The sequence below is a fragment of the Oncorhynchus keta genome, chromosome 17, assembly GCF_023373465.1.
Source record: "Oncorhynchus keta strain PuntledgeMale-10-30-2019 chromosome 17, Oket_V2, whole genome shotgun sequence".
NCBI classification, from domain to species: Eukaryota; Metazoa; Chordata; class Actinopteri; order Salmoniformes; family Salmonidae; genus Oncorhynchus; species Oncorhynchus keta.
The window spans coordinates 27,521,257-27,541,389 of record NC_068437.1 but is presented as its reverse complement, the minus strand read 5'-3'; the positions used below and the strand labels follow the sequence as shown (position 1 = coordinate 27,541,389).

The window sequence follows — 20,133 nt, the reverse complement described above, 5'->3', positions numbered from 1 at the left end:
GTACACTTCAACTATGACAGACAAAATGAGGAAAAAAAATCCAGAAAATCACATTGTAGGATTTGTAATGAATTTATGGTGGAAAATAAGTATTTGGTCAATAACAAAAGTTTATCTCAATACTTTGTTGACAATGACCCCTTTGTTGGCAATGACAGGGGTCAAATGTTTTCTGTAAGTCTTCACAAGGTTTTCACACACTTGCTGGTATTTTGGCCCATTCCTCCATCTAGAGCAGTGATGTTTGGGGGCTGTTTCTGGGCAACATGGACTTTAAACTCCCTCCAAAGATTTTCTATGGGGTTGAGATCTGGAGACTGGCTAGGCCACTCCAGGACCTTGAAATGCTTACGTTGCCCGGGCGGTGTGTTTGGGATCATTGTCATGCTGAAAGACCTAGCCACGTTTCATCTTCAATGCCCTTGCTGATGGAAGGAGGTTTTCACTCAAAATCTCACGATACATGGCCCCATTCATTCTTTCCTTTACACGGATCAGTCGTCCTGGTCCCTTTGCAGAAACACAGCCCCAAAGCATGATGTTTCCACCCCCATGCTTCACAGTAGGTATGGTGTTCTTTGGGTGCAACTCAGCATTCTTTGTCCTCCAAACACGACGAGTTGAATTTTTACCAAAAAGTTATATTTTGGTTTCATCTGACCATATGACATTCTCCCAATCTTCTTCTGGATCATCCAAATGCTCTCTAGCAAACTTCAGACGGGCCTCGACATGTACAGGCTTAAGCAGGGGGACACGTCTGGCACTGCAGGATTTGAGTCCCTGGCGGCGTAGTGTGTTACTGATGGTGAGATCTTGCGTGGAGCCCCAGATCGAGGGAGATTATCAGTGGTCTTGTATGTCTTCCATTTCCTAATAACTGCTCCCACAGTTGATTTCTTCAAACCAAACTGCTTACCTATTGCAGATTCAGTCTTCCCAGCCTGGTGCAGGTCTACAATTTTGTTTCTGATGTTCTTTGACAGCTCTTTGGTCTTGGCCATAGTGGAGTTTGGAGTGTGACTGTTTGAGGTTGTGGACGGGTGTCTTTTATACTGATAACAAGTTCAACCAGGTGCCATTAATACAGGTAACGAGTGGAGGACAGAGGAGCCTCTTAAAGAAGAAGTTACAGGTCTGTGAGAGCCAGAAATCTTTCTTGTTTGTAGGTGACCAAATACTTATTTTCCACCATAATTTGAAAATAAATTCACAAAAAATCCTACAATGTGATTTTCTGGATTTTTCTTCTTCTCATTTTTTGTCTGTCATAGTTGAAGTGTACCTATGATGAAAATTACAGGCCTCTCACATCTTTTTAAGTGGGAGAACTTGCACAATTGGTGGCTGACTAAATACTTTTTTGCCCCACTGTATACTTTTGATGGCAGTACTGTTGTTTCTCTTCCAGATTCACTATGTAAATAAACACCCTTGCACAGAAGTACTTTTGCGGCTCTGCCATCTTTTTATTTGATAGAGGTTAGGTTTTTCAGTGTAGTCTTCTGGCCTACTCTATGCAACAGTCTATACATCCCATTATATGGAAGGAGAGTTTACATACATTTTATACATCCCCAACCTGGTAGGAGAGTTTACAGTCTAACCAGACACCTAAGTATTTGTAGTTGTCCACATATTCTAAGTCAGAACCATCCAGAGTAGTGATGCAGGCAGCGATTGGTTGAAGAGCATGCATTTAGTTTTACTTGCATTTAAGAGCAGTTGGAGGCCACAGATGGAGAGTTGTATGGCATTGAAGCTCGTCTGGAGGTTAGTTAACACAGTGTCCAAAGAAGGGCCAGGGGTATACAGAATGGTGTCGTCCTAATAGAGGTGGATCAAAGAATGACCAGCAGCAAGAGTGACATCATTGATGTATACAGCGAAGAGTCGGCCCGAGAATTTAACCCTGTGGCACCCCCATAGAGACTGCCAGAGGCCCGGACAACAGGCCCTCCGATGTATGATTGTCTTAACTCACCATCACTGTGGAGCTTCTCAAAGTAATTTTTCCTTCGTCTCGAACAGCAAGTCAACAAAGTCTGTTTTTACATCCATTGAGAATGACAATAGTTCCTCAACGTAGCCTATTTAAAAAAATATTTACAACTCTCTTCCTTTCGATTACCACTCAGCATGAAAGGTGAAATGTCATGCTCTGATCCGGTGGAAACAAAATAAAATAGGCCTACCTGATTTACTTCTTATCCCTACAGCTGAGTCTGTCTGTCCAGAGCTCACTGACCTGGGAAACTCTGAGGAGACAGAATATGTTATTCAATGTTGCAAGTTTACTAGCACTAGCTTCAGGCTGGACCAAGTTAATCCAATACTTGATACAATGTTTCAAGTTCCTTGCAGACAGGGCATGCACAGCCAATGTGATTTATAGGATATTTAAATTCCTCGTGATATTTTCTACCTGTTGGCTGCAAAGTTTTTTGTTGTTGGCTTTATGTAAACTATTTTTACATATTGGCAATAGAAGTTACTTTTAGATTTGTATAATTTTCACTGTTGGCGCTGGGAATGTAAGCATTTCGCTACACCCGCAATAACATCTGCTAAACGTGTATGCGACCAGTAAAATTAGATTTGATGCACAGATTTTTATCCGCAAGAAGTCACTTTGGTGGAAACACTCCACTGGTGGGAAAATGTAAATATTTTCTTTTTGCGGGTTTTAGAATATTTGCATGAAAATCTGTCATCAATTGGATGGAAACCTAGCTAGTGTCAAAAAAAACTATTTTGTGGTCATGGAGAACATAAACCTAGATAGATGCCAGGCTTTCTCAATAGATGGAAACAGCCGTCTTTAATTGGCATTGCAAAGTGGGACTCACTGCTTATAAAGCAGATTTTCTTTTGGCATTCATGCATGGGATCCTCTAGACCATGTTGTGATATGTGTGTGCTTGTCTGTCTGTGCATATCTGTTTGTATGCGCATATATGCATGCATGTGTGTGTGAGTGCGAGAGAGGGGAAAAGATAGTCACTCCTAGCTTGCTCTCGCCCTCGCCCTAACTCAATGTCACATGAGGTGCCAGGGCCCAGAGTTCAGAGACGTCTCTATTAAACACAGTACTCTGCATTTATGTATTATAAGGCATTTGATGCCCCATTCTGATTAAAACCTAGACTTATATGTACATGTCCTCCTGTTACCAAGCAGCATAACATAACATGGTGTTTTATTTTTTAATTTTTAATTTTACCTTTATTTTACTAGGCAAGTCAGTTAAGAACAAATTCTTATTTTCAATGACGGCCTAGGAACAGTGGGTTAACTGCCTGTTCAGGGGCAGAACGACAGATTTGTACCTTGTCCGCTCGGGGATTTGAACTTGCAACCTTACTAGTCCAACGCTCTAACCACTAGGCTACCCTGCCACACCCTGCTACCCTGGTGTGAAGAACCACATTGTGCATTTCAAAACTTTACATGCTATATCTGTCCAGTTTGGGACAGGTCTCCTCAGATGGCCATAAAACATTTGTGCACATTCTCTAGTGTAGCCTAGTCTATATGTAGGCCAACCCTGCTGCATAAACATTTCCATCTGCCGTACAGAGCACCAGCTTTTATCAACAGCTTGTCAGTGTTATAAACTTGCAAATGTGTAGTTAGTTTTTGGTATTTGGTACCATTTGACGTGATCCCCATTTTGTCTGCAGGCATCCTTTCAGCGCTCAAACAGCCATGACAAGGTGCGGAAGATTGTTGCAGAGGAGGGCCGTGCTGCTAGAAATCTCATTGCCTGGAGTGTTCCTCTAGAGAACAAAGAGGAGGAAGGTCAGTGATGTCAAAATGCACACAGGCACACTCACATGCTTAAATGGGGCTTTCAATGCTGTCAGATTAATGACTGTCTTAATGTACACTGTGTTTTTGCCAGATATTTTGTTATCTTGGTGGGTATACAATTGGTTGGATGGGGAAACTCCAATGTTCACCTCCAGTGGCAGAAGTTGATGTTTACTTTTATAGTGCATGAATCAGAGGGCATTGGGGTGAGGAAAAGTCACAAGTCCAGACACTGCTCTTAGTTGGAATACAACATCTACTATAACAAAATGACATCCTCAAATTCATCTCTCTGTTGTTCTTTCGATTGGCCCCACATCTATACTACCCCTCACTGAGACTACTACAGTAGATAGATTAGAGATTGCCTGCCCTCTGATATTTCTATATTTGAGATGGTATGCAACTTTGCATTAGTGATTCCAACTATTAAGTTAAACTGGTGTCAAGATGTACACTGATAATGTGTGTCAGTTCATTAGTTTAAAAATATCAATATGACTCTGATTTAATGAGCTTCCCATCCACTGACTAGGCAGAAAAGTGGGGTTTGTTTTAATTGATTGACGGAAAACAATCAGATTGCCAGCTTTTAAACAACACGATTGATTATGATTAGGAACATACATCACATCAACCCAGTTAGTCCTTTGAATGACCAAAGGCAGAATATTTTCTAACCGGCTAGATAGGTTCTGCAATGGGTAACTACAATAAAGAAAGCTGTTTAATCTGTGATACCAATAACCTGCTCTTGCTCACAGCTTTTTCATTGTAACAGGGTTGTTTTTCCACAGTATTTGGGCATTTTTGCCAAAGTAAGCACCTTTTACCTACTCTGAGAATGTTGGGCAGAGAACAGTTTGAGAGAGAGTGTTTTTCTCTTGCAGGGCTTTGTTACAGGTGTGTGTGTGTGTGTGTGTGTGTGTGTGTGTGTGTGTGTGTGTGTGTGTGTGTGTGTGTGTGTGTGTGTGTGTGTGTGTGTGTGTGTGTGTGTGTGTGTGTGTGTGTGTGTGTGTGTGTGTGTGTGTGTGTGTGTGTGTGTGTGAGGTTCTGCACTTTTATGTTTAGTTACTCCCTCAGGCCATATTCTATCTTTGGCAAAACGAAGGGTGACCAGATCAATGTAAAAGCCATGTGTGTGTGTTTCAGAACTAAATGTTTTTATTTTTATGTTTCACAGGGAAGTCCAAAACTCATACCAACACCCATTTGAGGAACCAGCGGATCAACTCTGTTCTGCACAGGAATAAGAAACAGGTGTGCATAATACATCGTCAATTCTTAAACTAATGGGGATAGAGGCCAATATTAGACCACATATTCTAATTTTGCCGCCCTTTTATAAAAAAAACTTAGTAAAAACTAAAGATGTGTGAAATGGTTTGCTCACTGCAATTTATTCACCTTTACCACTAGAGGGCATTGTAGACGTAGTTGCATCATATTATTTGTCTTAAGTCTTCCCTCTTACTGTCTCCACAGAATGCAGGCCTGGACAGCAAGAGTACAGCCGGCGCCTTGCTTGAAAAGGGAGCGGAGAAGAGCCCCTCCAAAGCCAGGCAGCCGCGCAAGGTGGACCTGCGAGCACGATACTGGGCCTTCCTCTTCGACAATCTGCGGCGGGCCGTGGACGAGATCTATGTCACCTGTGAATCTGACCAGAGTGTGGTGGAGTGCAAGGTAGGGACCCAACAGACTGTCACCCAACACCTCCTGTCATATGTTAACTCTAGCTACTTCAACAGGGTCCTTCTCAACAAGCTCACAGACGATAAATATAAGTAGTTGGAGGCACGGCAGAGCACCACACCTCATCAACACTAGAGGGAGATATTGAGTTGATAACAGATTCTCCCTCTCACATTCTTGTTCTCTGGTTAGTGTCAGAGGGGCCTTTGAAGGCTTGCTGGTGAGAGAATTATCACAAGGCACTCTCCTGGGTCTGGCTGGAGGGGGTGGATGTTGATGACATGGTGTAAACAGTGTGGATTTGTGGCGTGTGGTTTTCTGGGGTTGTGCTAGTGGGCTTGGAATGGAGGCTGGGCTGGCCGACTGGAAGGGAAGCCATGCTGGAGTCTCTGTTTGGGGCAACAATGAATGTGAACTGAAAGGATAGGCTACTGATAGCACACAATAAGGATATTGGGATTTGTTATGAAATTGTTGACGCTTACAACTGAGTTTCATTCCAACAAACACTATACATCCATTTTCAGGAATATTGGTAAATTAGCTTTTATTGATAAGAGTACAAAAATAAATAATGAAATAGATTGGTGTCTTTTCACTCTCTAATCATGACATGGGGTTGTTCAATGTATTTGTTTAAAATCTATCACTTGATGGCTTAATTTCAGAAACACACATACGTTGTTGTTGTTTTGCAAAATGCTATATATCCTCCTCACGCTGAGAAAGTAGTAGTACTGCTAGGTTTTACAGTCAAACGTAACAAATAACTACATTTATTACAAAGAAATGTACAAATGAGACATTTGACATCAATAAAGAAAAAAAAAATATATATTATTCAATACAATGTGAGATCTATATGTAAAATATTTCCATTTTCCATTTGAGTCATTTAGCAGACGCTCTTATCCAAAGCGACTTACAGTAAGTGCATTCATATTAAGATGGCTCGGTGAGACCACCGCATATCTCAGTCATATATACAGGATACAAACATTCCATTCCAGCTAAACAATGGATATATAGCATTTTGCAAAATAACACATTTTCATACACATCTAAAATCTATGAATAAAATATCTTATTTTACACACACATGAAGGTAGCCCCATAAGCAATCATTTCTGATGAAAAAACACAAATGTGAATTATTGGTGGGTATAGATATTTGGGCGGCAGGGTAGCCTAGTGGTTAGAGTGTTGGAGTGTTGCAAGTTCAAACCCCCGAGCTGTTAAGGTACAAATCTGTCGTTCTGCCCCTGAACAGGCAGTTAACCCACTGTTCCTAGGCTGTCATTGAAAATAAGAATTTGTTCTTAACTGACTTGCCTAGTTAAATAAAGGTAATAAAATAAAATGGCGTTTTGGAAATAATCTCAACTGTTATCAGTGGTGTACACCAGGCATGGCATGGTATGTTGTTGAGTGTCACTCCAGCAGCACACTAATGCCCTTGTTTACTAGGCAGGGCCAGTAGTGTAATACTGCTCCAGGGCTGTCCTGCCATGTTGATCTGGCTCTGCTCTGCTGTATTGATGAGTCTGCCATGCTGCATTATGCTGAGCATGGTTGTGGTGACTGCGTGTGGTCAGTGCTGGAACACACTGCCCCTGCCTGTGGTCTCCATGCTGACAGTAGGGCTGTGTGAGATGTAGTCTGGCTGCTGTGTTGTGTTCTCACCCCAGTGAAGTCTAATGGGCTGGGCTCATATCCCCGTCAGTCCCACGACTCCCACCCAGCCAGCCTCAGCCTGGCCCTAATGGACTGACTGACTCTAATAAATGATTGAATTAGCTGGAGGGGAAGCAGAGTGCTCTGATACCACCCGGCCACAATCCCCTGGAGTGGTGTAAATCTGCACTTTGTGCTCTCGCACAAACACAAACAGGCCCACTGCGCTCTGCCACCCACAGGCACATAGCGCTGGCCTGGTGATGTGACATCACTTTGTTCTCAGGCCTATAGACGAGTTTAGACATTTAGAACTGTGGGGAGAGTTTGATTGTGTGCTTCTGTTGTTTGAATGAGACTAACAGACCAACAGATACAGTTCAGCCCTTCCTTCATCAACACTGGTTTCTCCTGTGTGGGACCCTCCAGCCCCAGCCAGGAGAGCCAGACCATGCAGTGATCTGATTTATGCTTGTATATTAATAACGCTCACATCTCTTTAACCCACAGCCCCCAGGTCTAATTAGTTATTTCTTATAAACCATTTGTTCCATCTGGGCCCTGATTTATGCCACATCATACTACGCTACCATGCAGGGGAGGAGAGCTACAGTAGAAGGGATCTACTGCATCATAAATTATGACTTTGAGGAAGCTTCAAGGCAAAAATAAACATGATTTGGCACACAATATATTGTCAGAAACTAAAAGTGAAATTGGATGAACTTTCACTCTAATAAATGTTTTCAGCATTTCATTGCTACTGAAATGACCATGTTTTTACTGTTCATCAGGCTTCATATGACCTCTAGCAGGTTTAAATCTTTATGCAGTTTTCAGGAAATCTTAAGTACTTCTACTTAGGTGAGTAGTATTTGTCGGCAAGTGTGTTGGTTTGTGTTCTGAATATGGTTTTCAGTGCCTTCACGCAGTGTCACACCAGGCAGTGCCTCCCTCTGTCCTCAGCTGTTGCAGCCTTCATTATCAAATGAAACCAGCAGCGGAGGGCCTGGCTGGGGCTGTTAACTAGCTCTAATCAGCAGGCCTGCTGCTGGACACATCTTTCACTGAGCTGACTTCTCTATTAACTAAAAGCACTGTGAAGCTTTACTCTCAATTACCACTCCCTCCCATACTCCCCATCAATCACCAGAGCTCTGTCTGGGCTGACTGCTGAGGAGGGGACAGATGGGCTATAGTCTTCACAAGCCAGTATGTCCCCTCTCTGTCGGTTTCACTAGAGTGCTGAGCGGAGGAGAGGACTGGCTCGAGCCTTCACAACTCACTATGTCCTCTCTGTGATAAACAAACATGAACCTCATCTCTTACAAGTAGGCTAGTGCACATACATTGTGATTTATAGTTTTTTTGACCATGTCAGAAGACCTATAATAATTAAAGAAATATGACTCCTTATGTAGCCTACCAGTTTGACTGAGTTTTAAAATGTTGTATTTTGATAGCCACCTTCACAGAAGATGGGAAATGAACAGTGGGTAGAGTGAGATTAGGTATCAGATGGACAATAGGTGGCGTCACCGGACTCTCCCTGTGCAAGAAATGATTACAAGCCAATTAAATTTGTCCTGGCCCCTCTGGTAATGTCATTGGTAATTTCAGCCCCACCTCTTGTGGTGGATCAGTGGTGCAGGGAGAAGTATTTTTACTGAGATGTTTTTGTCTTCCCTTGTCATGGGCTGAATAGAAGGGCCTCTTACCTGTTTGTGTGGGTGAGATGTGCTCCACTGACTGTGACTGGGCCTGGCCCTGGCCCAGATTCCCACTCCTCTGTGTTATAGAGGTGCAGGGGGCGTTTGGGTTACTGGAGCCCCCAAGTGCTGTGAGATTTGGAGCTGGATAGAGCCTCTGAGATTCTCCACAAATAGAGACCATACACAGGGTGCAGAGATCTGTGCCACTTCTCCCTCACTATGGCTGTTTCCAAAGTTAACCTATTACAAGACCACACTGTACAGTCTGAACTGAATTTCAAATCATAATCTCTAAGACAAAGTAGTTTCTCATTGTGCTGATATTATATGTGGATGATTGCAGGGGCGTCAAGCATCTAAAAAATCTTAAGGGACACAAGGTACGTAAGGATGGCTGGGGGGGGTCTCGGCCCCCCTTTCAAACACATGAAACAGCTTTTTCCTGCTATTTATAGCTATAATCAATAATCATCTTGTTAATTCTATGCAAAAAAATATATATATCAAATTTTTATTAAACGTATATTTTTCTGCATATCTAAGCATACCTCTTGAGCAGTTGTTATCCTCCTGACTGGTGGTTCTTTTATTAAGGAAACTAAATATGCTTCTTTGCATTTGCTAAAATCTAGGTAAGAGATTTTAAGGAATGTGAGTTTTATTCAGTACATTTAGTTATTCCTTGCTTTTCTAAAACCTACGAACCATGCCAGCTAACATGGTTAATCTAGCTACTATAACCTGATTAACAGCCTGAAATGGCTACTTGGTAGCTAGGCTAGTTATGAGGTTGGGAGATTGGGAACCTGTATGGTCTAGCTAAAGCATACTTCATAAAATTGACAAGTAGCTAGTAGTGTTACAGAAGAGAAAAAAATATTGGACAAATCTGAGTGGGCAAGTACCCCTGCGCCCCCTATCGGCATGACTCCTCTGGATGTTTGTGTGATTGGTGATGGATACACTGAGATGCCCCCGTCTGTCTGAAAGGTGTTTGTCTTTATTTAGGAGGTGCTGATGATGTTGGACAACTATGTGCGGGACTTTAAAGCTCTCATCGACTGGATCCAGCTGCAGGAGAAGTTAGAGAAAACAGATGCCCAGAACAGGTGATTGACCGATGTCTTGCCTTTCTTTCTCTCTCACACAGATGTGTGTATATGTGTGTCATCTATATATATATATATATATATATATATATATATATATATATATATATATATATATATATATATATATATATATATATATTCCATTAGCGGCGGCTGTCGTAGAGCTGAGCGATGTCGATTTGATTAATTAAAAATAATGTCTTTGCCCAGTATTCCAAATGCCTGTATCGCAAGAATCAAGATTTTGTTATTTTTCATTATGTCTGCTTGTTCACGTGTTGTATTTTTGGTCTCATCTCTTTCACTCCTTCTGTGATGTATGCACCCCCCGTTTACACCAGAGATCTGTGTATAATGAAAAGATGCTTGTATCCGCCCTAACAATGTGAGTCTTTGTCTCAAAGGTGGGAAGACAGGCGACAAGCTTAGATCCAAAATAAACCCATAGAAATGCATTGGGCTTATTTCGGACAGATTTTAGCGAACGTGAATCCTCTCGCTTCACCACTTCTTCTATGGTTTACACACACCAAGCCCCTGCTCTGTCTCTCACGCCAACAAAGTTGAGAGATCACATGGACACCTAAACACATTGAGACATTAGTTTACTGTAATAGAGAAGTAACATTTTCTAACCATACCCTTTTTATGTCTCAACTACTCAAATTGCATGCAGAGCAGACACTACTAAAACAAGAGTATCGATGAGCATTGATTCTGGAAAATGAATGCTCAGGTTGTCGTACGCGGCATTGGGGTACCACGCACCACTAGCAGCATTTTAGCCAGACTGTTATACAAGCTGTCTAGTCTGTTTATAAGTGTGCAATAAAGCATAACACACCATTTTATATAAGGAATTGGCAACTCGTTCTCATTCTGATAAGGTAGGCCACTTGATTTCAACATCTGACCAAAGTGGACAGGCTAACATGCTTTTCAAGCAATTGGAGACAGACAGAGGGGTGTGCTCGTAACAATTCAACTGTTCAACCTCGTTAGCTAGCAAATAGATCCAAGTTGGCTAAACTTGAAATATAAAGATTAGCTGGCTAAGCACGAGCATGTGGACTTGAGATTGTTGATGAGACCTGTTATTTTCTATAGCCTAATGCCTACTACAAGAAGTTAGTCATTTATTAGTGAATGTGCATTATGCATGGTTCTAGTTAAGTGTGTAACAAAAAAGGGCATTTTCATAGACAGACTTGAAAGCCAGATCCGTGACTATTACAACAACAAAGCAGGTTAACATATGTGGATGAAATAAATACACTATTAGTGGGTCTTATGGTTGTGGAAGGCTTATATTTAGCCTAGGTATAACTTCACACGCCCTGAATTAATTCGATTATTGCTGATTCTTTGATATGCTGTGTATTTTACCTTTAATTGTACACTGCCTATTTAGAGAGAACATACACAAAATTTTAATGCATATCGTGAATCGCACATAAGTTTGAACAAAATGTAGATATGATTTTTAGGCCATATCACCCAACCCTAGGCTGTCGGCTAATCAACCGATTACAGATTCATTTTCCACTTCATATTTAAAAGTTTCAATTCACTAGTCAGTCGAGCCCTCTCCTGCTGGAATGAACGACATGCATTTTCTAGCGATCTGTTGATAGGATAGACACCCGTCAGTCACAAAGTGAGTGATGACAGAGAAACGCAGTCTGCTGTCTATCCCGCCTCCCTGTATACCTTTTGTGTGCTGGGGTTGGTTGCAGTCGAATTTCTATACACGGAGAGAGCAAGATGCTGGTGAATTTGTATGTCCCATGTGATGTAAGCGGTAACGATGAGTCAAAATCCACGATTTAGCCTAATATTTCTGGCATATTCACGTGTTGCACATAGCTAGCCTCGGAGTCTTGGAGCATAGTAGGCTATTTACCGTGCTTTGACAACTAAACCACATGTTGACTAGTTTATAAAAGCTGTCGAACTGACTGAATAAAGTCGATCTCCCATATCCCTTTGCCATTCATAAATCATGCAACGTGGTTACTCTATGTCCATGGTATCGCATCCGGACAAGTAAACCAAATTATTTCCCAGGTTTCCTTTCCTAGGATGACGGGACTTGCCAGACATTGACGCTAAAGTGAGCGACTCGTCTTGTCAGTGTAGCCTATCGAATCTGAAAGAGACATTTATTTGGCTCCCTGATTTGAATAGTTTACTGGTAGGTTTCTTGGCGATTATCTTTAGATAAATTATGAAAACATTCGATGAAGATGGTGAATCATCACTGCAGGAACAATAGGTAGTGGAGAGCCTCATTCTGGTCCAAATACTGTGTGATAATACGGGCCCAAACGGAATCCAGGCATTACAACGGAATTTAACAATATACTTTACTTTAGTAAGGAACCAACTAAATGTATTGAAAATGTTTTAATTTTCCCAAGTGTATCATAAGAAATGAGCAGAATGCATCAGTGATAAGTATTTGCTGTAACTTTCTGAAGAGGTAACGAGAATGTCGGTGTGTGCGCGTTGCGCGTCTCCCACAGTCTTCTGGTAGATGGAAAGTCTTTCCCAAAACCTTCTCAGTTAAATCTTAACTACAAATTATCCTATGCTTACCTGGCAGAATAAGTTCATTATTTTCATCAATCCAGTGGGTATTTGTTTTGCAAACTCTACCATCACGTGCGCTACAAAAACACAGCTAAACAACAGCCTCTTGCTAGGTGCACACTTGAATTAAAGGGTAACTTCACCCACAAATCCAAAATTCTTAGATTTTTCCCAGACCTCAAAAATAGTCTCCAGATGTGGTTTGAGCATTTGTGGATTCTGAACATCTCGTTGTGGACTTACAACATCAAATTAGTTTGTTTCTCTATTAAAAGTGAATTTGACCGCGAATCCCTAAACTGAAGGAAAAAAAACTGAGACCTGGAATAACAAACTTGAATACATTTTTCAAGATAATGTGGGCTGTGTACTAAACATTTATGTTTTAATAAAACACAATTTGAAAAACAAACATCATTGTCGCCATTCCTATCTTGTAATAAAACCGTATCTAAGACAGGTTAAAGGTTTAATGTTCTCCAACTTAGAAAATAGTCCTGATCATATAGAACTAGACAATATCCAAAACAAGACATTAGAATCTACCAAAATAGAGCTCCTTCGGCCAAAGAATCCTTTGCCCTGGGGCGCCTGGCTGTTTCTATTTGGCTGGGTACTCACACTGCTTTCGCTCTCTGTCTCGCTGTCACTCGCTCTCCCATCGCTCCCGGAGGGAACCTCTAAGTGACATCTCTGCTCCATGCCATTGAGTCACAAACACACTGGATCAATGGCGTCTCTTTAACACAGTGACCACAACACCTGTTAATTGACTAAGATATAAAAATCCAAGCTTTTATGTTGTCTCCCAATTTGTACATTTTACATAGACTGTTAATCAATCAGACAACCTTTGTTTCTGTGTTCCATTAATTGAGTTGTTTTTAGCTAAAGTGAGACATAAATCTCACCCTGAACTATGGTACTACACTATATTACAAGTTTATGAAAAACATATTTTCTTTGTCCCCTCTGAATCAAGACCCACGTCTTTGGCTTGGGAAGTGCGTAAAATGTCCCCAGGTCGTCATGTGTTGCCTAGCCCCTCATCGGACAGAATGGTCCCTTCTCCTAGTGCTCGCCGTGCCCTCAACTTTGGGTAAGATTTCTCCAACTCATTTCTGGTTCAGTTGACGGCCCTAATCTCCACTGTTTCCGATCTGAGCTCAAATTGCTTACCATCATGTTTATGTAATGACTGACAGTCATTATGAACACACAGCAGTCATCAAAATCTCTTGTTGTTTTACTCCCCATCAGCACATTCTGGGAAGCAGTACAATCTGTTACGCCTCAGCATCTTTCAGCTGCAGCCTGGCTGACATTAGAGCGTCTGCTAAATGACTTAAATGTAAATGTAAAATTACGTGTAAAATGGTCAGCCATCATTAGATGTTTACAGTTAGCGAAAAGGGAATGCAAATGCTAAAACCTCTAACAAATCAATGTAAGATATGATGTGCCGACTGGTCTCGGTTGGTAGAGGCTACTCTGTGCGTGATCTGATCAAGGGGATTGATTGCTGATGGCGAGGCATTTGTTTAATGTAATTTGTTGAGTCTCACTGGCCCTCGCCACAGAAACAGTGGGAGGTGTAGATAAGTGTGGTTAAAGACTGCTGAAGCATCAGTTCAATATGTGCAGTTCCCTGTAATCGAATGCTGCAGGAAATGGGTATTGATCATGAAGGAGGTCTGTTGCCTGAGACAGCCCTGTAGGCCCTGGGAGTGTTGTGATGAAAAGCCCAGCCTGGAAGAGGCAGATGGAGCTGCTCACCTTAGGGTCATCTCTTTTAGTGGTCCTCACAGCCATTTGTACTATTTTTGTACAGTGATAATCTCTCTGGTTGAAATGCTTTTGTGTATGTTGGCATTGTTCTCTTCTGGTTCTTATTTATGTGTTTATCTCTCCAGTGGTCCTCCACCCACACTGGCGGTAGCTCGTCTGTCCCACACGGGCCCCAGCTGGGCTGAGCGTGTCAAGTCCTCCCAGTCTCTCCCTGTCCCCAGCCAGCCCAACACCTGTCCTGTAGAGAAACCAGGTAAGCAGAGCTCTTTCCTCCACATCTATAGAATGAACTACATGATCCTCATCATTTAGTACACCTCTGATGTCCTTTTGTCTTCAGGGTGTGTCCCCCCTTCTGATTAACGCCTATGGGGCATTGACATTTGTTTTGTTCTCTTCTTATTTGTGTGTGTCCTTCTGTGTCCAGGTAAGAAGGACTCTGAGGGCTGGGAGACAGTCCAGCGTGGACGTCCTGCTAGGCCTCGCTCTGCCATCATCGTAGCCAAGGTCAGCCCGGTCCTGGCCCACATCAGCCCTAACGACGACAGTAACAAGGAGAACCAACAGCTCCTTGGCAGGTCCTGCCCCCTGGAGAAAGACACGGGTCACTGTGAACAGACAATCCCTGAGGAGCCTGTCCCACTTGAGGAGACTGCAGAAGACTTGGAGAAGGGTAACATGGAGGTACTGAGCCCTGACGTCGCTCACCCTCCCAGGAGTCCCCAAATATAAATTATTCAGGAAGACGGGAGATGTGGTGCAGAGTAACTCAAAACCGTTTTATCAGCCACATTGTTTTTGTTTTGGGCTCCACAGTACTCATAGACAGCCTGTCCAGACGGGGCATATCAGTTTTAACACAATTGATCGTACACTAAAATTTCAGAGGCAGAAAGATGCCATTTTCACTCATTAAATAAATTCTCTCTCAATGCCTCAGAACACATTGGGTAGGGGTGTATTCTAGGCATTGCTTGATTTAGACAGATTTCATGTGTTTCCACATTTATACTGAAAAAAATTATAAACGCAAAATGAAACAATTTCAACTATTTTTACTGAGTTACAGTTCATATAAGGGCATCAGTCAATTTTAATTAATAAATTAGGGCCTAATCTGTGGATTTCACACGCCTGGGCAGGGGCGTAGCCATGGGTGAGTCTGGGAGCACGTGGGCCCACCCACTTGGGAGCCAGGCCCAGCCAGCCAATCAGCAAATCAATTTTTAGTTTAGTTCATGAAACATTTTACATTTTGCGTTTATTTTTGTTTTTGTTCAGTATAGTTTATTTGATGATCTGATGAGGGTGTTTAGGGCATGTTAGTACCAACCTCCCTGCATGATGTGTGTGTTAATCGTTTTGATTTGTCACTGCTCTCATGAAATGCTTGGAATATGCATGTGTTTAATATTGTGTGTGTGTGATTGTGTCGGTGCAGCCCCCAGCAGACAGTGTGCAAGACTCGGGGCAGTGTGTCGACACACCCCGTGAGGACACGCCTCCGCCCATACCAGCCCCAACCCCTTCTCTTACACAAGCCGAAGACCCTACCCCCTCTGCAACCCTATCCCTACCAGCTCCAGTCCTTTCCTTAGCCCTCCCTCCGTCCCTAGACACGGCCCAGATGGATGGGCCCAGTGCTCTGGGGAACAAGGGGGCTGCCGGGGGTGCGTCACAGGGCATGGCAGCATCTGCTCCAGGACAGGCTGAGACTCCCATGGCAGCGGTGAAACTGGAGAGTGTGCTGGACCCCACAGAGCTTTCCACTGTGAGTGCTGAGCGATGGAGGAGCAGAGGGGGGAGGGCTCAGTGCGGGGGGGGGTCAGAGATCCCCCAGGGGCCTTCACCGCCTAAACAAAGTCAATCTACAGAACCTTCAACCACAATGTGAGATGACATGCTGCACAGCCCCCTCAGAACCTCAGTTTACTTGGGAGTGTTGATGGTTGGCTGTGAGAGGATGACCATATGGGTCCGGTTGTGGGAGCTCTGAAAGCAGTGTCTGTCGTGTTCGTTGCTGGAAGTAGCCAGCCCAGTTGTTATGCTGTGTTGATGAAGTGGGCAATAATCAAAACTTGACTGTGATTTGAGCTGAAATGGTGAGAGAACCTATGACAGGGTGTCCAGTTCAGGGACAGATTCAGCCCAAAGGGCCAGGGGTCATGGCATGTGTACAGTTGTGGCCAAAAGTTTTGAGAATGACACAAATATTAATTTCCACCAAGTTTGCTGCTTCAGTGTCTTTAGATATTTTTGTCAGATGTTACTATGGAATACTGAAGTATAATTACAAGCATTTCATAAGTGTCAGACTTTTATTGACAATTACATGAAGTTGATGCAAAGAGTCAATATTTGCAGTTTTTCAAGACCTCTGCAATCCGCCCTGACATGCTGTCAATTAACTTCTGGGCCATATCCTGACTGATGGCAGCCTATTCTTGCATAATCAATGCTTGGAGTTTGTCAGAATTTGTGGGGTTTTGTTTGTCCCCCCCGCCTCTTGAGGATTGACCACATGTTCTCAATTGGATTAAGGTCTGGGGAGTTTCCTGGCCATGAACCCAAAATATTGATGTTTTATTCCCCGAGCCACTTGGCTGAGAAGCAACCTGAATGGTCTCAGGATACTTTACTGTTGGCATGACACAGGACTGATGTTAGCACTCCCCTTGTCTTCTCTGGACAAGCTTTTTTCCGGATGCCCCAAACAATCGGAAATGGGATTCATCAGAGAAAATTACTTTACCCCAGTCCTCAGCAGTCCAATCCCTGTTCCTTTTGCCGAATATCAGTCTGTCCCTGATGTTTTTCCCGGAGAGAAGTGGCTTCTTTGCTGCCCTTCTTGACACCAGGCGACCCTCCAAAAGTCTTCACCTCACTGTGTGTGCACATGCACTCACATCTGCCTGCTGCCATTCCTGAGCAAGCTCTGTACTGGTGGTGCCCGATCCCCCAGCTGAATCATCTTTAGGAGACGGTCCTGGCGCTTGCTGGACTTTCTTGGGTGCCCGGAAGCCTTCTTCACAACAATTGAACCACTCTCCTTGAAGTACTTGATGATAAATGGTTGATTTAGGTGCAATCTTACTGGCAGCAATATCCTTGCCTGTGAAATCATTTTTTGCAAAGCAATGATGTAGGCATGTGTTTCCTTGCAGGTAACCATGGTTGACAGAGGAAGAACAATGATTCCAAACACCACCCTCCTTTTGAAGCTTCCAGTCTGTTATTCGAACTCAATCAGCATGACCAAGTGATCTCCAGCTTTGTCCTCGTCAACACTCACACCTGTGTTAGAGAATCACTGACATGATGTCAGCTGGTCCTTTTGTGGCAGGGCTGAAATGCAGTGGACATTTTTGGGGGGGATTCAGTTCATTTGCATGGCAAAGAGGTACTTTGCAATTCACCTGATCACTCTTCATAACATTCTGGAGTATATGCAAATTGGCATCATACAAACTGAGGCAGCAGACTTTGTGAAAATGTATATTTGTGTTATTCTCCATTTTTGGCCACGACTGTACAATGACTGTGTCAGGTATTAGTTTGTTTTCTGTAGCTGGTCTCCACTGTGCATTAGTGATCAGCAGCCTTCCCGTGTCAGGTTTGTTACTGCCTATGTAGTCTCTCTATAGTTCATCAGGAATACCCTCCTTCACTAGCAGGGTTACTGTCTGTCATAGATACTTCCACAGCACTTTAACCTCTTATGGAGGTTTTCTCTATACCTAGAGATTATGTCTTTTGAATGATCTACAGGGAAAGTCATCTTTGCTCAGATCAAACACAGGCAGATCTGGTCTTAGTTCTGGAGTAGGCCAGACACCTCTCTGGGTGGCTCAGATAAGCCCAGTGCTGTTTAGACTCCCCTGCAGGACCCTAGTTAGAGACAAACAGCTTTGTTGGTGAGAGAAACCTCTCCCTTATTCCCCTTGTTAAGTTAGATTGGAGCTCTGGTCTCTCTGGACTGGAGTGCAGCTAGCTATCTATTCTCCCTGATGGTAATTTCGGACTAAGGAAAGACTATTTGTCAAGTTCATGTCAGAAGTGTAAAGACTAATAGACATTGAGACATTTTGGTCTCCATCAGGCTATTTAGACTAATCTAGTAGATATTTATTCCGACCTGTGTTTCATTGTTTTGAACCATGTCAGTGAAATGGTCCCTTAGTTGTGCCTCCTTCCACCATCTCGTCATCCTCACAGTGAACTTGTTCTGCATGACTCCTGAATGCTTCCTCACCTGTGATCTTGTGATTGGTCGATGCAGTTAACTTTTTTGGTTTGATCTTCTTTTCAGTTTTGACATTGTTATAATACCAACATCTCAAAATGGTACTCTTAGAGCTGTATGAAATGAAGACACATTCTTCAAAATAAAACTCAGGAAATGTTTTAAGTTGATCCCGCCAAGCCCACCACTATATAATAACAAATTTCAAAGTCTTGGTAAAAGCAATAGACAACATTCCTGCATTTTAGAGATGTCGAGATAGACCCTGACTGCCAGTGGGCTTGGTCAAACCTGAATGACCTGAGGAAGGAGCTGTATGTGAGTCTGTGTGTGTGCTGTGTGTCCAGCCCCAGTCCATGGCAGAGGTCCTGGCTAAGAAGGAGGAGCTGGCTGACCGCCTGGAGAAGGCCAACGAGGAGGCTATTGCCAGCGCCATCGCTGAAGAGGAACAGCTGACCAGAGAGATCCAGGCTGAGAACAATGACCTGGAGACTGACAACGAGTGTGACTTCTCTGTAAGTCACATACCTCACACACTCACGCTTTTCTTTGGTCATATGAAAGTAGTTTGGTGGTTAAAAATGTGAAGTGGTAGGATCTCTTTCCCCAGGTCTTGAGTTTTGCTCACCTTGCAATATCCTAATGATTGTCACTGATCATGAACTGATTCTCTCTCTTCTAGGCCAGCATTGGCAGTGGAGGTGGACTCAACATGGACTGGAGTGACATGTTAGCCGATTATGATGGTAAATCTCTTTTCTTTTTAGTTGTAATTAATCTATACTGTACAAAAATATAAAGGCAACATGTAAAGTGTTAGTCCCATGTTTCATGAGCTGAAATAAAAGATCCCAGAAATGTTCTATAAGCACAACAATATTATTTTTCTCAAATTTGGTGCACACATTTGTTTGCATCTCTGTGAGGATTTCTTCTTTGCCAAGATAATCTATCCACCTGACAGGTGTAGCATATCAAGAAGCTGATTAAACAGCATTATCATTACACAGGTGCATCTTGTGCTGGGGACTAAAAGGCCACTCTAAAATGTGCAGTTTTGTCACAACACAATGCCACAGATGTCTCAAGTTTTGAGGGAGCGCGCAATTGCCATGCTGACTGAAGAAATGTCCCCCAGAGCTGTTTCCAGAAAATGGAATGTTAATTTCTCTACCATAAGCCGTCTCCATCGTTTTTGAGAATTTGGCAGTACATGGAGTTATGTAAGGGAAGACCCCCGTGAAATGGACAAAAATTAATGGCTACTTATTGTCATTGGGCGAAACATATACACAATCGCAAATACCACTCAATTGGGTGGCAGTTGGTCAAAAACATATTGCAAGTGGAACATAGAAAATTCCGGGTGTAATAAACCAAAATCCCAAAGGGGGTGAGCGCGCTCCACCATAGGATTCTATGTGGGAAATGGTCAAAGTCAGGTCTCAAGGGAGAAATCTTCACAACCTGAATAAAAAAAATGAACCTCGTAAAAAGTGCGTTTTTG

The 20,133-nt window shown here is 42.8% G+C and overlaps 1 protein-coding gene across 6 annotated transcripts in view; it reads left to right on the top strand.

The window, feature by feature from the left end:
• The window catches only part of LOC118396724 (S phase cyclin A-associated protein in the endoplasmic reticulum-like), a 142,256-nt gene that overhangs the window by 29,401 nt on the left and 92,722 nt on the right, over positions 1 to 20,133 (top strand). For 3 of the 6 annotated variants that reach the window (XM_052465773.1, XM_052465772.1, XM_052465774.1), the window contains exons 2-11: positions 3,684 to 3,801; positions 4,997 to 5,073; positions 5,299 to 5,496; positions 9,900 to 10,000; positions 13,578 to 13,694; positions 14,509 to 14,636; positions 14,811 to 15,067; positions 15,825 to 16,154; positions 18,974 to 19,141; positions 19,309 to 19,372. In XM_052465773.1, coding sequence (XP_052321733.1) covers positions 3,684 to 3,801; positions 4,997 to 5,073; positions 5,299 to 5,496; positions 9,900 to 10,000; positions 13,578 to 13,694; positions 14,509 to 14,636; positions 14,811 to 15,067; positions 15,825 to 16,154; positions 18,974 to 19,141; positions 19,309 to 19,372 — 1,558 coding nt within the window. Of the gene's footprint in view, positions 1 to 3,683; positions 3,802 to 4,996; positions 5,074 to 5,298; positions 5,497 to 9,899; positions 10,001 to 11,716; positions 11,798 to 13,577; positions 13,695 to 14,508; positions 14,637 to 14,810; positions 15,068 to 15,824; positions 16,155 to 18,973; positions 19,142 to 19,308; positions 19,373 to 20,133 lie in introns of those variants that run through there. The other 3 variants (XM_052465775.1, XM_035791108.2, XM_052465776.1) reach the window with 2 other exon arrangements.